The 17,493-nt window shown below is 41.4% G+C and overlaps 1 protein-coding gene across 1 annotated transcript in view; it reads right to left on the bottom strand.

Moving 5' to 3' along the window:
* The window catches only part of Glg1 (golgi glycoprotein 1), a 124,332-nt gene that overhangs the window by 43,845 nt on the left and 62,994 nt on the right, over nucleotides 1-17,493 (bottom strand). The window contains exons 5-9 of the mRNA XM_045142114.1: nucleotides 11,835-12,038; nucleotides 11,264-11,335; nucleotides 7,603-7,786; nucleotides 6,902-7,116; nucleotides 4,006-4,127 (exon numbers count right to left, since the gene is read on the bottom strand). Coding sequence (XP_044998049.1) covers nucleotides 4,006-4,127; nucleotides 6,902-7,116; nucleotides 7,603-7,786; nucleotides 11,264-11,335; nucleotides 11,835-12,038 — 797 coding nt within the window. The remainder of the gene's footprint in view (nucleotides 1-4,005; nucleotides 4,128-6,901; nucleotides 7,117-7,602; nucleotides 7,787-11,263; nucleotides 11,336-11,834; nucleotides 12,039-17,493) is intronic.

The raw sequence follows: 17,493 nt of genomic DNA, 5'->3' as shown, positions 1-17,493 counted from the left end.
TTTTCTTTTTGATCGTAGTGTCTTGCTCTAGCCCAGGCTAACCTAGCATTATCTATGTAGTCTCAGGGTGGTCTCACGGTGATCCTCCTACCTGTTCCTCCCAAGTGCTGGGATTAAAGATGTGTGGCATAATGCATAGTCTAATTATGAAAAATTTCTAAAACACATAAGCAGAGATTTTTTTCTTTGTTTTTCAAGGTAGGGTCCTCTAGCCCAGGCTGACCTAAAAGTTACTCTGTAGTATTTTTATTTTTATTTTTATTTATTTATTTGAGAGCAAAAGACAGAGAGCAGAAGAGGCAGAGAGAGGGAGGGAATTTGTGTGTCAGGGCCTCCAGTCCCTGTAAACAAACTCCAGATGCAAGCACCAACTGTGCATCTGGCTTACATGGGTACTGGGGCATCAAGCCTCGAACCGAGGTCTGGGGTCCTTAGGCTTCACAGGCAAGAGCTTAATCACCAAGCCATCTCTCCAGTCCCCCACTCTGTAGTCTTAAAGTGGCCTTGAACTCACAGTGATCCTCCTACCTCTGTCTCTACTGGGATTAAAGGGGTATACCACCCCACCCAGCTCAAGGTTACCATTTTTAATTCCTACCACAGGATGATCAGTAGTATTTTTTACAAGGCAAAATAATAAACCTGAAGCCGGGTGTGGTGGTGCACACCTTTCATCCCAGCACTTGGGAGGCAGAGATAGGAGGATTGCTGAGTTCGAGGCCACCCTGAGACTCCATAGCGAATTCCAGGTCAGCCTGGGCTAGAGTGAGACCCTACCTCGAAAAAACAAAATAATAAGAATAATAATAACAAAATAAATAAATAAACCTGGACTATGTTCAGTTTATTGCTATGTACTTCTGGCTGTAAGCTCTAAAGATTTTTATAGAATAGGAAATCTGTTCTTACTTGTAATTTATTTTTTAAGAGAAGGAGAGAATTTGCTTGCCAGGGCCTCAGCCACTGTATTAGCATTCCAGATGCTTATAACACCTAGTGGGCACGTGTAACCTTGCCGTCGCCTCACATTCATGCATCTGGCTTACATGGGATCTGAAGAGTCAAACATGGGTCCTTAGGCTTTGCAGGCAAGTGCCTTAACTGCTAAGCCACCTCTCCAGCCCACAATCTGTTTTTGCAAAATATTTCATTTACTTAGAAAGTCAGAGACAAGGAAAAGAGGCAGATAGAGAGAATGGGTGTGCTAGGGCCTCCAACTTCTGCAAACAAAATCAAGCTGCATGTGCCACCTTGTGCATCTGGCTCATGTGGGTACCAAAGAATCAAACCTAGGTCTTTAGGTTTCACCGGCAAGTACCTTAACCACTAAGTCATTTCCCCAGCCCATTGTTTTAATTTTTTTTTGTTCATTTTTATTTATTTATTTGAAAGTGACAGGGAGAGAAACAGGCAAATGGGGGGGGGGGGGAGAGAGAGAGAGAGAGAGAGAGAGAGAGAGAGAGAGAGAGAGAATGGGTGCGCCAGGGCTTCCAGCCACTGCAAACGAACTCCAGATGTTTGTGCCCCCCACATCTGGCTAACGTGGGTCCTAGAGAATTGAGCCTGAAACCGGGGTCCTTAGGCTTCACAGGCAAGTGCTTAACCGTTAAGCCATTCCTCCAGCCCACAGTGCATTGTTTTAAATTTCTATTTATTTATTGGAGAGAGACAGGGAAAGAGCAGGAATCTCTTAAGAATTATTTCCACATAATATGGCGTAAGACTCATATTTTGTCAGAGCATCTATTTAGCTTTCCTGGATTAAGAATGTAACTCTAATATTGATACTGTCTATGATCATACCCATTACCATTGTTTCGATTGCAATTAACTGCTTTTGGTTTTGTTGTATGTAGTTTTTCAGGCAGGGTCTTGCTCTGGCCCAGGCTGACCTGGAATCCAGTATGTAATCTCAGGGTGGCCTCGAACTCACAATGATCCTCCTACCTCTGCCTCCCAAGTGCTGGGATTAAAGGTTTGTGCCACCATGCCTGACTCAATTAACTGTCTTAAAGGAAGGATAAATCTACCTACCTACCTACTTACCCATATTACCACACATAGAGCTCATACGTGTGCAGTGTATGGGTATGCCACGGTCTCTTGATGTTGCAAATATCCATCAGGTTTTACGTGGGTGGCTGGTAAATTGAATCTGGATGTGTTTTTAACCCATTAAGGCATCTCTGCAGTCCCACAATTAACTCCCCCCGCCTTTTTGATCATTAATCAAGCAGCAAATATATGCAGTAAGTCAACATACAAAGAATGACAAGGCCAGAGTGCTGACATACATGTTACTTTATCCTTAGTGTTTCACTGTCACACTTTCATCTGGATTATAAGTGACCTAATAGAGAGGCCCATACATGCACAGATACTGTCAGTAAAGTCAGTAGCAGAAGCCAGCAAACTAGAAAGAGGTTATAAGGAAGGAAGGAGAGTGGAGGACTTAAAGGGAGTGTATTGTATATATGTAAATAGATGAACAGATTACCGGGGGTCCAATAGACTAAATGAGGTCAGGGGAAGGGATTAAGTAAAGAAAGGGTAATGCCGGGCATGGTGGCTCACGCCTTTAATCCCAGCACTGGGGAGGCAGAGGTAGGAGGATCACCATAAGTTCAAGGCCACCCTGAGACTACAGAGTTAATTCCAGGTCAGTCTGGACCAGAGTGAGACCCTACCTCGAAAAACCAAAAAGGGGTAGGAAGAGGGTTAATCAAAATTTAAGATGAATAAACCATATGGAAACCTACTTCTTTAGATAATGGTGCACCCAGAAGTCATAGATTGCTACTATGAAAATTTTAGCACCAGGGATGGGAGACCTTCCAGTGAGCTGTTGGCCAGTGAGGACTCTGATGTCCCCAAACTATTACAGGCCATTGCTAAGGCTCTTGGTTTCCTACCAAAACTAAATGGTAAGACCCTATTGCTGAAGATTCCACATGCTTGGGCTGTAGGTCATTGAGAAATCAAGCTGGGCTGAGCTGAAAATCTCCTTTAGACCAGCTGACAGAAAGCTAGAAAAAAACTACACTGCATGCAGCCTAATGGGAGAAAGTATTCATCAATGGCTGTAAACAGCAATGGACATTGCAAGCCTTAAGACTGGCCAGCCTGGCTGAATGTGCTAACCGGTGCAACACTGGTGTGTCCGTTACAGGGGGACTGGAGGCCTGCTCCATGAGAGGGAATACATGCCGGGTACTGAAAACCTAGTCAGAAGCCTATGTCAGGGAAGTCATGAGCCCTATGGGAGTAACTCCCATTGTTATCTAGCTAAATACATATATTATGTCCACCACTTTCTTAATATTTACACTCATATAGTAATGCTACTCTCACTTTTGGTTAGAGAAGCTTCTCTTTTCAGACAGTGGTAATCACTGGGATAACACCATAGGGCTGAGAAGAAATGACAGCAGAGTGTTCAGAACTAAGACCTCTGTATCACACTTTCCAAGGCTCAAGGTCCATTGCTGAAGAGGTGGGTGGCAGAAAGAGCCAAAGGAAGAGTAAGACTGCTTACAATGCAATCTTCCAGACACAAAATATGGATGAATATGGATGACCTTACAATGCCTGGAACTATCTACAAAAGACCCTTATAATAGGAGGAAAAGAGGATGTCAAAATAAGAGAGAAACTAGTTGAGGGGGAGGGGATATGATCCAGGGGGGGATTTGTGAGCGGAAAAGTGTGGGTGGAGTGAGAATTATCATGGTTTCTTGTCTGTCAATATTTTTTATTTTTAACTTTTTGTTAAAAATAACAACAAAAAACAAACATCACCACAATCCCAGGTTTTGATGTGTCTACAACATGGAGGAGGCAAATAAAAAGTTTGGATTCCAATACTAGCTTTACTAAAAATATTCTTGTTCAACAAATTTTCAGGAAGTTGTTAAACCATTTGAGATGTTCCTTGTGCAGCTAAAAACAAAACAAAACAAAACCCCACAAAACAATATGGATAGTACCACAAATAAGAAAACGTACATTGGGTCTCCAGACCGTATGTGTTTGCAGGCTGTCTGTATTACAGATTCACAAGCTTCATTCAAAGCCCGATCAATACGGTAATCCGCACCAGGGTCAGTCTCTTGAATCAGTGTTTGAAGCTGGATTAAAAAAGAAAGAAAGAAGTCACTTAGGTACAGAACAGCAATGTCATCTCATTATATATTAGTTGCCCAGTCTGGAATATTATAGTCTAGACATGTTATCACTGGCTAAGCTCAAGAACTCTGACTAATACTTTTTAACTGGTTTCTCTACCTTGTTGCAAATTGCTTTAAGTCACTGGAGATTGGGTTCTGAACCACTGCTGGGTATCTGTAAAACAACAGGTCTTTACAATGTGACTATGAAGGGTGCCTCCTGCATACTCTTTCATCAGATTCTAGAAGCTGATGCTTAGTATGAAACCAGAGTTGAGTGGAGGCAAGTAGAAGACAAGACATCTCAAATTAGAGAACAATTTCCTAATTTAAATATAATTATTTGCTGCAATGACATTAGCATTATAACAAATACACTCTGTTGTATTAAAGGCAGGTATAAGACATTTCATTTAACTTGCAAAAGCAATCAGAAAACAAGAGTACTTGTAATTCCTTACTTTTCACCAACTAACTTTAAACAACCATGAGGTAAACCACAGCTTGCTGATTTCAAGTACATTAAAAAGAGCTTGTCATTATGCACCTGAAAGTGAGAATATACTTTTTTTTTTTTTTTATTTTTCAAGGTAGGGTCTCACTCTAGCCCAGGCAGACCTGAAATTCATTACATAGTCTCAGGGTGGCCTCAAACTCACGGCAATCCTCCTACCTCTGCTTGCTGAGTGTTGGGATTATAGGCATGCGCCACCACGCCCAGCGAGAGAATATACTCTTTATCATCTATGTTTGCTTAGTCCATACTTCATCATGGAATAAAGATAGGATAACAGATGCCTGAGAAACTCCCTGTCTTTGTGAAGGCAGTTAGGGCATAGAAGCTAGATTAAGGATTAGAAGACCTGAGTTCTACACCTGGGTGTGGCAATATATGCCTTTAATGGCAGCACTTGGGAGGCAGAGGTAGGAGAAGCACTGTGAGTTCAAGGCCAACCTGAGACTACATAGTGAATTCCAGGTCAGCCTGGGCTACCTCAAAAAACCAAAGAAGACCTGTGCGGAGGTCAGGACAAGTGCTCTTTTCCACTGTCCTTGAAACAAGATCTTTTGCCACTGCAAATGAGCCCCAGGCTAGCTGCCTCACAAGCTTAGGGAATCTTCTGGCCTCCCATTGTCATAGGTGTGCTGGGATCACAGATGTACATTCAGTGGCACAGAGGCTTACTAGGGCAATTGCAAATAAGGACTGCACCTATGGAACTCATCTATAGCAAACTCAAACCACAGTTGATTCCAGAAGTCTTCTATCTAGTTGAGCTTGCTGTTTTAGAGGTTACATTGCGTGTTCTTCCCACCAAGCAATATGTAAATGTAACTGTATGTCACTGTCTACTCTGGGTCAGGGTAAGTACTAGAAACTAAGCTGAAATTTTACTCCATATCCAAAACCTGTATTAACCTGTATTTCAGACTAAACTTTGATTTCAGACTGTAAAATTCCTACTGTATATGATTAGGAGAAAAATAAAATTGAAGTAATATTTAATTTTTTATAAAAGATTCCAAGTACAAAATAAGGTTAACAACTATGGTTATCCACAGTTCCATTTATGGGAAAACCTCAAGCTCAGACTATAAAACTATACTAGCGTTTGTGCTTACTAAAGGGAAGTTCATTGTAAAGGGTGTTACTGTTGTACTTGTTTTTTTTTTTTTGGCTTTTTGAGGTAGGGTCTCACTCTAGCTCAGGCTGACCTGGAATTCACTATGTAGTCTTATAACAGCCTTGAATTTACAACAATATTACCTCTGCCTCCCCAGTGCTGGGACTAAAGGAGTGAGCCACCATGTCCTGCAGTACTTGGTATTTTAAATTGTTTAAGGATTCAGATCCAGACAACCAACATGTATAATGATAATAAAACAAACCATTATATCTGTAATGTTTTTTCAACTTTATATTATGATCTGTAGTTATCCAGCTATTTTTGAGCATCAGACCAAGAACTTTTTTTTTTTTTCCCCCAAGGTAGGGTCTTTCTCTATTTCAGGCTGACCAGGAATTCATTATGTAGTCTCAGGATGACCTCAAACTCATGGCAATCCTACCTCTGCCTCCCAAATGCTGGGATTAAAGGCATGTGCCACCACAAATGGCCAAAGAATAACTTTCTTATGTGAGCCAATTCTCTCAACTTTAAAACCTTGATTGCAAAGTCTGTGGCTGGTGAAAGAAAGCCCTTCCTATTTATTCATAGTTGCTCTGCTATAATTAAGGAAGACAGTGCGTGTCTGAAAATGACATGCCTTCTTGATCCTTCAAGCTCCTGTAAATCAGCTTAAAAAAAAAAAAAAAACTGCCAGAAATTTTCTATTCATGTCAAGTCTTAGTCTCAATTCAATCAATACTATTAAGAGACAAATTTTCTTTTCAATGAAAGATCTTTTCTGATATATCAGAACCTGATTTGCCTTCATTTTAATTTTAGTAATAAAATTTGGCAAGTAGTTTCTTTACAGCCTGTGGCAAACATTGCATTTTCTTTTCCTAATTACATAGCTCGTTCATTTCTGCTATTGATTATGAGCTCAAACTTTTGTTTTGTAGCACATTACACATCCTTACTGAAGATATGAAGAAAATATCCATGTCCATCATTACTAGTGCCTAATATTCACTGTGATGTCAGAAATGATACAAAAAGTGTAAGAGGTGTCCTGATTGACAAAAAAATGTAACAGTTAAAGTGGCAACAGAAAAAAATTTTCCTTACCGCCTGCTGACAGTTCATTCCAAGGTTCCCCTTCTCTCCCCGAACTACTTTCATCAGACAGTGCAGGGTTCGCCCTTTCCGATGTAATCCAGAACAGTGGTGTTCAATCTCTCCTCGACAGCTTAGGATGATCTCAGGACTCAGAGAGAAGTCTTCCATCAGCATGCGTCGGTAATCTAACATCTCCCCCTGGCACTCACTGCTCACTTGTCGCCCTAATTTACCATGAAAGTCATATAGTTATGAAGTGTGAGATTCAAGATCAGAATCACCATGTATCAAACATACACATTTCCAGATGATGACATCAAAATAAGAGAGAGACTGGTTGAGAAGGGGAGGGGATATGATGGAGAATGGGGTTTCTAAGGGGAAAGTGGGGGGAGGGAGGGCATTACCATGGGATATTGTTTATAATTATGGAAGTTGTTAATAAAAAATGAAAAAAAAAATTTTTTAAGTACACGTTTCTGTTTGAAAAACAATACCTCACTTATGGTAATATCTAAGCAGAAAAGCAAAAGCTCTCTTAGAATAAAGCAGGCTAAATCATGTTACTTTACTAAAAATGCTACAACAGACATTTTAACAATTAAAAATGATCAAAGAAACAAATATAGGAGGAAACTGACATAGGTTTAAGACGTTTTGTAAACTAGAAAGGAAGAAAAGGTATAAAAAGAAATTTTAAAAAATCTCACCTCTGTGCACAGCTGACTCTAAGCACATAAGAAGGTAGGAGAGCCTGGCTTCCCGGGACCGAGGGAGGTTTTCCACATTGCACCGGTATTTCTTCAAGTCACTCTTACAAGATTTGGCCAATGAGTAACTGACTTTATAATCCTGGGCAATGAGCTTTTGGCGGGTTGTTAATGCTTCTCGACACTGGGGAAAGAATATAGTAAGAGGAAGACCATTCATGTGACTCAGCTCTGTCTGAGCCAAAACTCAGAGCCACATTAATAGCTATACTTCTGGGGACTGGAGAAATGGTTCAGCACTTAAGGTGCTTGCTTGCAGTGGTTAGAGTCCTTAGTGTACCCAGTTTCTTTTTTTTCACTCTCTCTCAATCTCTGCTTGCAAATAAAAATATTTAAGAAAAAATACTCTCTTAAACAAAATTCCTATCTGTACATTTGGTTAAAATCTTGCCAGGCATGGTGGCGCATGCCTTTAATCCCAGCACTCAGTTGTAGAAGGGTCACTGTCTGAGGCCACCCTGAGACTACATAATGAATTCCAGGTCAGCCTGGGTTACGGGGAGACCCTACCTCTAAAGGAAAATCTGTCATAGGCATGCTAAACTTTAGTGTACTAAGAGAGAGAAGTAAATGGATGAGGAAGCCTAACCTGAAAGTCTGGTAGTGAACTATTAATAGTTGCTACAATACCAGCTGTCCCAAATATATCGTTTGGTCGATCTTGATAAAGAAGTATTCTTTTTCTCTTCAACCATATCCTTGGTATCAACTGATGATATTGCTTAGCTGCTGCTCTATTTTATACTTTCATCACAAGGTAAATAATAAATGATATGAGGAAACCTAAACAAGAAGCATATCTTCAGCTACACAAAAAGGTATACAATAGGATTGCAAAATTAATTACCTTTTTCTTTCCTTTTTTATTCTTGGTTTTTCAAGGTAGAGTTTCACTCTAGACCAGGCTGTCCTGGACTTCATTATGTATTCTCAGGATGGCCTCAAACTCAGTGATCCTATCTCTGCAGGGATTAAAGGTGTGTGCCTTCACACCCTGCCACTTTTTTTTTCCTGGTTTTGCCAGGTAGGGTCTCACTCTGGCCCAGGCTAACCTGGAATTCACTATGTAGTCTCAGGGTGGCCTTGAACTCATGGCGATCCTCCTACCTTTACCTCCAGAGTGCTGGGATTAAAGGCATGTGCCACCACACCTGGCTCTTTCGTCCACTTTTTATTCTAATTATTTATTTGTGTGTGAGAGGGAGGGAGAGAGAGATTGAGTGAGAGACAGAAAACAGGTATGCCAGGGCCTCTAGCCAATGCAACCTATAGAAGCATGCATCACCTTGTACATATGGCTTATGTGAAACCTAGAAAATCAAACCTGGATCCTTACGGATCAGGGGCATGTGCTTTAACCACTAAGCACCACCCCCCCTTTTTGTTGATTTTTTGAGGTAGGGTCTCCCTCTAGCCCAGGCTGACTGGAGTTTATTACATAGTCTCAGGGTGGCCTCTTTTTTGTTGTTTTTCCAGATAATGTGTCATTATAGCCCAGGCTGACCACTATGTCAGAGGCCAGCCTCATAGTAATCTTCCTACCTCAGCCTCCCCAGCTCTAGGGAAGGCCTGTGCCACCATACCTGGCCAAAATTACTTTTAAAAGTGATAAAGGGGCTGCAGAGATGGCTTAGCACTAAAGTGCTTGCCTGTGAAGCCTAAGGACCCCGATTCGAGGGTCAATTACCCAGGACCCACATTAGCCAGATGAACAAGGGAGTAAACGTGTCTGGAGTTCGTTTGCAGTAGCTGGAGGCCCTGGAGCGCCCATTCCCTCTCTCTGCCTCTTTCTCTCTCTGTCTCTCTCAAATAAATAAATTAACATAAAATAACAAAAATAAACTAAAAGTGATAAAGTTTCTTATATTCACTCAAGAGGCTGACTGACAATAATTAGAACATTTTATGAGACAGCTGCTAAAAAGTTAACAGCTGTGAAGAACTTTGTAAAGTGCCTTAGTATAATGTGATTCTGATAAAAAAACATTTTTTTCTTCAACTTCACTCCCAAAATTGGTCTTCAGGGTTGGAGCAATGGCTTCGCATGTATGGCATTTGCCTGTGAAGCCTAAGTATCCAAGTGAGATTTCCTATCAGGACACATCTAAGCCAGATGCACAAGGTGAAACATGCATCTAAAGGCCCTGGTGCACCCATTCTCTCTTTATCTGCCCCTCACTCACACATGTGCCCCTTCCTCAGGGAATACAAGGCAAATGAGCCCGTGAGCTTTAAGATTCTTCTGGCTCCACTTTCCAATACCATAGGCATATTGGGATTATAGATGAATGCGTCACATTGTGTCTAGATTTACATAGGTGCTATGGATTGAATCCAGGTAGGCTGGCTAACAAAGTAAGCACCTTTAACCACTGAGCCATATACATAGGTGTTAAGAGACAGATTCTCACTATGTACCCCAGATAGCCTAGAACTTGGGATCCTTCCTACTCAGTCACCTGAGTGCTGGAATTACAGGTATGTGCCAATAAACTAGGCACCCAAATATACTTTAATTCTCTACCCAAACACTAGTCTCATCTCAGGAAACCATAAGCTTTATCTATGATTTATACTCGGTATATTCAGCCCTGTGGATCCATAGATTTAAAACATTTAGGTAAAAGAAAATTGCAAGCTGGGCATGGTAGAACATGCCTTTAATCCCAGCACTTGGGAGGCAGAGGTAGGAGGATCACCCTGAGTTCAAGGCCACCCTGGAATAGAGTGAGATCCTACCTCAAAAGGGGGCATGAGGAGGCTGGAGAGATGGTTTAGTGGCTAAGGCACTTGCCTGCAAAGCCTAAGGGCCCAAGTTTGGTTCCCTAGTACCCATGTAAGCCAGATGTACAAGGTGGCACATGTGTCTGGAGTTTGTGTGCAGTGGCTAGAGGTCCTGGCACACCCATTCTATCTGTCTCTCTCAAATAAATAAATTAATTAATTAAAGAAAAAAAAGATGATCTGGGCACGGTGTGCAGGTCTTTAATCCCAGCACTCAAGAGGCAAGGTAGAAGCATCTCTGTGAGTTCGAGGCCACCCTGAGACTACATAGTTAATTTTAGGTCAGCCTGGACCAGAGTGAGACCCTACCTCGAAAAAATAACAACACAACAACATAACACAACAAAAAGAAAAAAAAGATGAAAAAAAAAATTGAGGGCAGCCTGGGCCACATAAGACCCTGTCTCCAAAACTACAACAGGTCTGGGAAGATGGCCCAATCACTAAGAGCACTTGTCATGCACACACGATAACCTGATTGCCCTGAATTCAACTCCTCAGCATCCATATAGCCACCCATATCTATAAGGCCCACTTTGTGGGGAACAGAGATGAGAGAATTCCTGGGGTTCACTAGTCTGACAAAAAAATGGCAGGTACAGGTTCAGTGACAGACTCCATGTCAACAAACACAGAGAAAGACATGTAACATTCTCCTCTGGCCTCTTCATGTGTGCACACACATGCAAACACACCCCACCCCCATGAGATCCCCAAACCCAAACCTTACAACCACTAAAATCAAACAAGACAAGAAACCAGAGGGTTTGTGGAAGCTGTAAGAAATGAGTTAAATTAGTTTGTTTGAAAGCAATACCTTTTCACTCATAGATTCTTCAAATTTATGGTTAAAAAGGCATTTATACACTCGTCCTTCACCAGCTTGTGTCTGTAAGATACAACATGCTCATGATTACTATTAGCTGTGCATTTTCACACTCTCATACACTGCTAATTAGAAAACCAAGGGAAGCATCAGTGAATTTCCTTTCTTATAACTTGATGCTAGAGACTATTACGTGCTTATAATCAGTGGCTCTGATGGTTTGAGTTATTAATTCAGACCCGCAGACATAGAGGAAAGGCACCCAAGTCTTGCCTCGTAGTACACTGTGCCAGAAAGTTGCCTGTAGGGACTGAAGGCACAGCGCCGTGGTAAAGTGTGTCCTTAGGCTTCACAGGCAAGTGTCTTAACCGCTAACCTCTCTCTCCAACCCTCAATGTTAGATTTTTAAGACTGAACATCCAATACTAATTTTGTTAACTTGGGACCAACTCCACCTTCCACTTCAGTGGGTTTATGGTACTTTATTTTATTCTGGAATACTGTATTACAGACATTTAAAAAGAACTGGAAGAAAAGAACAGCAGCTCAACAGCTAACTCACATTCTCACAAAAACGCTCACGATCATCTCGGCAAGCAAAATACAAATGCCGATCTAAATGAAAGTCGTCTGAGGATAGCTCAGCCACCCGGAGAATGGCTTTCTTGCAGAGTTCAGACACTTGAATCTTGGGTTCTTTTTCTTCTGCTTCTTTTACCAGACCTTTCTCCAAGCATGATACCACTTCACCTTGTGAATGTGCATCCTGTAATAGTAAGGATACTCACATGTTAAAACTTTCAACAAGTGAAAATCAAATAAACATCATCATTTATTTAACTAAACAAGAACAATGTAACAAAACCCCTAGCATATGTTACTGGTATTCTTGTGAGAAATCAAGTATAAATCAAACATATTGTGGAAGTAAATAAAAATACACTCAATAATTGTTAGGTAATTTAAATAGAATGCATGCTTGGGCTGGGGATGAGTATTATTTAACACTAGAAATAAGCCCTTGAATTTTCAGTTTAAATGTCAGAAAATTCTTAAGAAATGGTTAGCTCAATGCTCCATAGTCCATGTAAATACAAAAATAACACTGAATACGACAAAAAAAAAAAAAAAAAGATAGCAGAAGTCTCTACATTTATCTCTAAAATCAAGTAATTTCCCAAATAGTGTTTTCAGTCATTTACAAACCAATACATTCCACTGTAATGTCAAGGCCAGCCTGGGACTACAGAGTTAAGTGCCAGGTCAGCCTGGGCTAGAGTAAGACACTACCTTGAAGAAAAAATAAAAATAAAAAAAATAATCTGGGGCTGGAGAGATGGCTCACGGATTAAGGCACTTGCCTACAAAGCCTAAGGACCGAGTGCAATTCCCCAGGACCCAGGTGCACAAGGTAGCACATGCTCCTGGAGTTCATCTGCAATGGCTAGAAGCTCTGGTGCCCCCATTCTATCTCTCTGTCTCTTCCTCTCTCAGAAATAAATAAATTATAAAAACAAAACAAACAAACAACAAAAAATAACAAGCTGGGCATGGTAGCACACACCTCTTTATCCCAGCACTTGAGAGGTAGGAGGATCGCAGTGAATTTGAGGCTACCCTAAGCCTACATAGAGAATTCCATGATTGGCCTTGGCTACAGCCAGACCCTACCTCAAAAAAACTGGGGCTGGGGCTGGAGAGATGGCTTAGCGGTTAAGCACTTGCCTGTGAAGCCTAAGGACCCCGGTTCGAGGCTTGGTTCCCCAGGTCCCACGTTAGCCAGATGCACAAGGGGGCGCACGCGTCTGGAGTTCGTTTGCAGAGGCTGGAAGCCCTGGCGCGCCCATTCTCTCTCTCTCCCTCTGTCTTTCTCTCTGTGTCTGTCATTCTCAAATAAATAAATAAATAAAATTAAAAAAAAAAAACAAAACTGGGGCTGGGCTCAGTGGTTAAAGGCACTTGCTTTGAAAGCCTTCAGCCCAGGTTCAATTCCCAAGCTACCCATGATGGGAAAAGTCAGATGCAAAAAGGGGCACAAGTTTCTAGTGCTTGTTTGCAGCTGCAAGAGACCATGGCATGACTTTACACACACACACACACACAAGACAGACAGACAGAGGGAAGTGATGTGCAGGCCAGGGCCTTCTGACTGCAAAGGAACTCCCTATGCAAGCACCACTTTGTACATCTGGCTTTATCTAGGCACTAGGGAAACAGGCTTTGTAAGCAAGCACCTTTAATTGCTAAGCCATCTATCCAGCCCTAATACATTTTTAAAAATATTTATTTATTTATTTAAGAGAAAGAGAGGCAGAGAGAATGGGCATACCAGGGCCTCCAGCCATTACAAATGAAGTCCAGACACATATACCATCATAAGCATATATCTTATGTGGGTATTGGGGAACTGAACCTGGGACTGTGGGCTTCTCAGACAAGTGCTTTAACCATTAAGATACATCTCCAGGCCACAGTTTTTTATTTATTTTTTTGTTTGCTTTTTTGAGGCAGGGTCTTACTCTCACTCAGGCTGACCTGGAATTCACTGTGTATTCTCAGGATGGCCTCAAACTCATGGCAATCCACCTACCATCTCCCAAGTCCTGGGATTAAAGGTAAGAGGATCACTTTGAGTTAGAGGCAACCCTAAGACGACATAGTAAATTCCAGGTCAGCCAGGGCCAGAGTGAGACCCTACAACAACAACAACAACAAAACCCAAAACAACAACAACAACAACAAAAAAAAAAAAAAAACAGTAACAACAACAAAAAAAAACCTACAAGAGGGCTGGAGAGATGGCTCAGCACTTAAGGCACTTGCCTGCAAAGTCTAACAACAGGAGTTTGATTCCCCAGTACCCACATAAAACCAGATACACAAAATGGTACATGCATTTGGAGTTTGTTTGCAGTGGTTAGAGGCTCTGCTTCAGGCATGCATATGTTCTCTCTCTCTGCAAATAACTTTTTAAAAAATATTTTATTTATTTATTAATTTGAGGGGGGTATACCAGTGGCCTTTTGCCACTGCAAATGAACTCCAGACACATGCACCATCTTGTGCATCTGGCTTTACGTGGGTACTGGGGGAACTGAACCTAGGTCCTTCAGCCTTGTAGGCAAGCACCTTAATCACTAAGCCGTATCTCCAGCCTCCCTGTAAACAAATTTGTAAAAATGTGAGCCTGGCGTGGTGATGCACGCCTTTAATCCCAGCACTTGGGAGCCAGAGATAGGATGACTTCTGTGAGTTCCAGGCCACCCTGAGACTACATAGTGAATTCTAGGTCAGCCTAGCAACAGTGAGACCCTACCTCAAAATACCCCCCCCCCCGCAATTAATGTTTTAAAAAAATCCATAAGGGCTAGAGAAATGACTTAGTGGTTAAGGCTGTGTTTGAAGTTCATTTGCAAAGCCGGGCATAGCAGTACATACCTTTAATCCCCGCACTTAGGAAGCAGAGGCAGGATCGCCAAGAGCTTGAGGCCACCCTGAGATTGCATAGTGAATTCTAGATCAGCCTGTGACAGAATGAGACTCTACCTCAAAACAAACAAACAAAGATCTACTTTTGTCTTCTTTCATTGTTCTGTACTGTTCTCCAACACCCTAATATGCACCCTTTACAGTACAATATTCCTCATTTTGATGTTTTGGATTTAACCATTTATACAAACTGCTATTGAGAATTCTTAAAATCATCTAATCACCTCTAATTCTACACTGCATTGCTCCATCACAACCACAAGTATCCATGCAAAAATAAATGTCCCTTAAGAGAAAGGAAGGTACCAGGCGTGGTGGCGCACACCTTTAATCCCAGCACTTGGGAGGCAGAGGTAGGAGGATCGCTGTGAGTTCGAGGCCACCCTGAGACTCCATAGTGAATTCCAGGTCAGCCTGGGCTAGAGTGAGACCCTACCTCGAAAAACCAAAAAAAAAAAAAAAAAAAAAAAAAGAGAGAAAGGAAGGGAGGAGGATCCTTAATAGGTTGATATTGTATATATGTAATTACAATGATTGTAATGGGGAGGTAATATGATGGAGAATGGAATTTCAAATGGGAAAGTGTGGGGTTGGGGAGGGAGGGAATTACCATGGGATATATTTTATAATCATGGAAAATGTTAATAAAAATTAAAAAAAAATAAAAATAAAATAATTTCTCTTAAAGTTTCTCTGTCTGGGCTGGAGAGTTAGTTCAATTGCTTAAGGTGCTTGCCTACAAAGCCTAATGACCCAGGTTCAATCCCCAGAACCCACATAAAGCCAGATGCGCAAGGTGACACATGCAGCTGGAGTCTGTTTGCAGCAGCTGGAGGACCTGGTGTGCCCATTCTCTCTCCCTCTTTCTCTCCCAAAAAACCAAATAAATAAATATAAAATATGCTTTAAAACTTAAGTAAGAAAAAAAGAATAAGAGAAGTAATACCATGAAAAAGACCCACAATTAAGGAATATTTCTGGAAAACACATCCCCTTTTTAAGATTATATAAATCTTTTATACTTTTACTGTTGGAAACCTTCTCTTTCATTTTGACATTTATTTAGAAAATTCTAAAGGTTTTGATAATACATCTTCTTTGTTTTAAATATCATTTTGGAAAAACATCACTACAGTTCTGACTTTATGACATTTGTATATTCATACTGAGGCAGGGTATACACAGCTTAACTATGAGCCCTCTTCTCTAATCTTTGGAGGTCAATTTTAGTGGCAATAAATTTGAAATTTATTTGGTCAATAAATTAAATTTCAGGATAAATTATTTTTCCTGAGGTAGTCTCACTCTAGCCCAGGCTGACCTGGAACTCACCCTGTAGTCCCAGGCTGGCCTAGACCTCGTAGCAATCCTATTTCTGTCTCCAGAGTACTGGGATTAAAGGCATGTGCCACCATGCCAAAAGCAAAACAGACAGAATAAAAATACCTACAATGTGTGGTGGCTCACGCCTTTAATCCTTGCCATGAGTTCAAGGCCACCCTGAGACTCCATAATGAATTCCAGGTCAGCCTGGGCTACAGTGAGACCCTACCTTGAAAAACCAAAAAAAAACCCAAAAAACAAAAAACCTGCAATGAAAAGGTAGATCTGGTACAAACAAAAATTTCACCTAAAATGATAAGACGTGTCAAAAGAGAAAAATTGCTGGGCATGGTGGCACACGCCTTTAATGACAGCACTGGGGAGGCTGAGGTGGAGGATCGCCATGAGTTCGAGGCCACCTGAGACTACATAGTGAATTCCAGGTCAGCCTGGGCTACAGTGAGACACCACCTTGGGGAGAAAAAAAAAGCAGGGGTGGGAAGGGCAGGACAAATGGCTTAGCAGTGAAGGAGCTTGCCTGAGAAGCCAAAAGACCCATGTTCAACTCTCCAGATCCTATGTAAGCCAGACACACAAAATGATGCATGTGCACAAGGTGGCACATGTCTGCAATGGCTAGAGGCCCAGGCATGCCAATTCTCTCTCTCTCTTTCTCTCTCACACACACACAATTTTATTTTTTAAATGAACCAGGCATGATGGCAAACACCTTTAGTTTCAGTACTTGAGAGCCTAAGGTAGGAGGACTGCCATGTGTTCACACCAATCTAGGGCTACAGAGTGAGTTTCAGGTCAGCCTGTGCTACAGTGAGACCCTGCCTTGGGTACAAAAATAAAAGGTTTAAAATGACCTGGTGTATGGTGGTATACACCTATAATTCCTAGCACTTAGGAGGCTGAGGTTAGAGAATAGCTATGTGTTCGAGGCCAGCATGGGCATGAAGTGAGTTCCAGGTTAGCCTGGGTTACATTAAGACTATCCTTCAAAAAAAAAACAAGAAAAATTTCTAAAAAGTACATAAAAGAGGGCTGAGAAGATGACTTAGTGGTTAAGGGCACTTGCTTGTAAAGCCTGCCAGCTCAGGTTTAATTCCCCAGCAAACACGTTCTGATGTTCACTTGTAATAGCAACAGATCTTGGTGTGTCCATACACACGCACACACAAATAAACAAATAAAAATAAAATACATGAAGCTGGGCATGGTGGCGCATGCCTTTAATCCCAGCACTTGGGAGGCAGAGGTAGGAGGATGGCTGTGAGTTCAAGGCCACCCTGAGACTACATAGTTAATTCCAGGTCAGCCTGAACTAGAGTGAAACCCTACCTCGAAAAACTAAAAAACTAAAAAAATGAAATAAAATACATGAAAAAAGATAAAAATGAATG

The sequence above is a fragment of the Jaculus jaculus genome, chromosome 1 (assembly GCF_020740685.1).
Source record: "Jaculus jaculus isolate mJacJac1 chromosome 1, mJacJac1.mat.Y.cur, whole genome shotgun sequence".
NCBI classification, from domain to species: domain Eukaryota; kingdom Metazoa; phylum Chordata; class Mammalia; order Rodentia; family Dipodidae; genus Jaculus; species Jaculus jaculus.
Note: the sequence above shows the minus strand (reverse complement) of the source record. Positions and strands in the feature narration are given on the sequence as shown.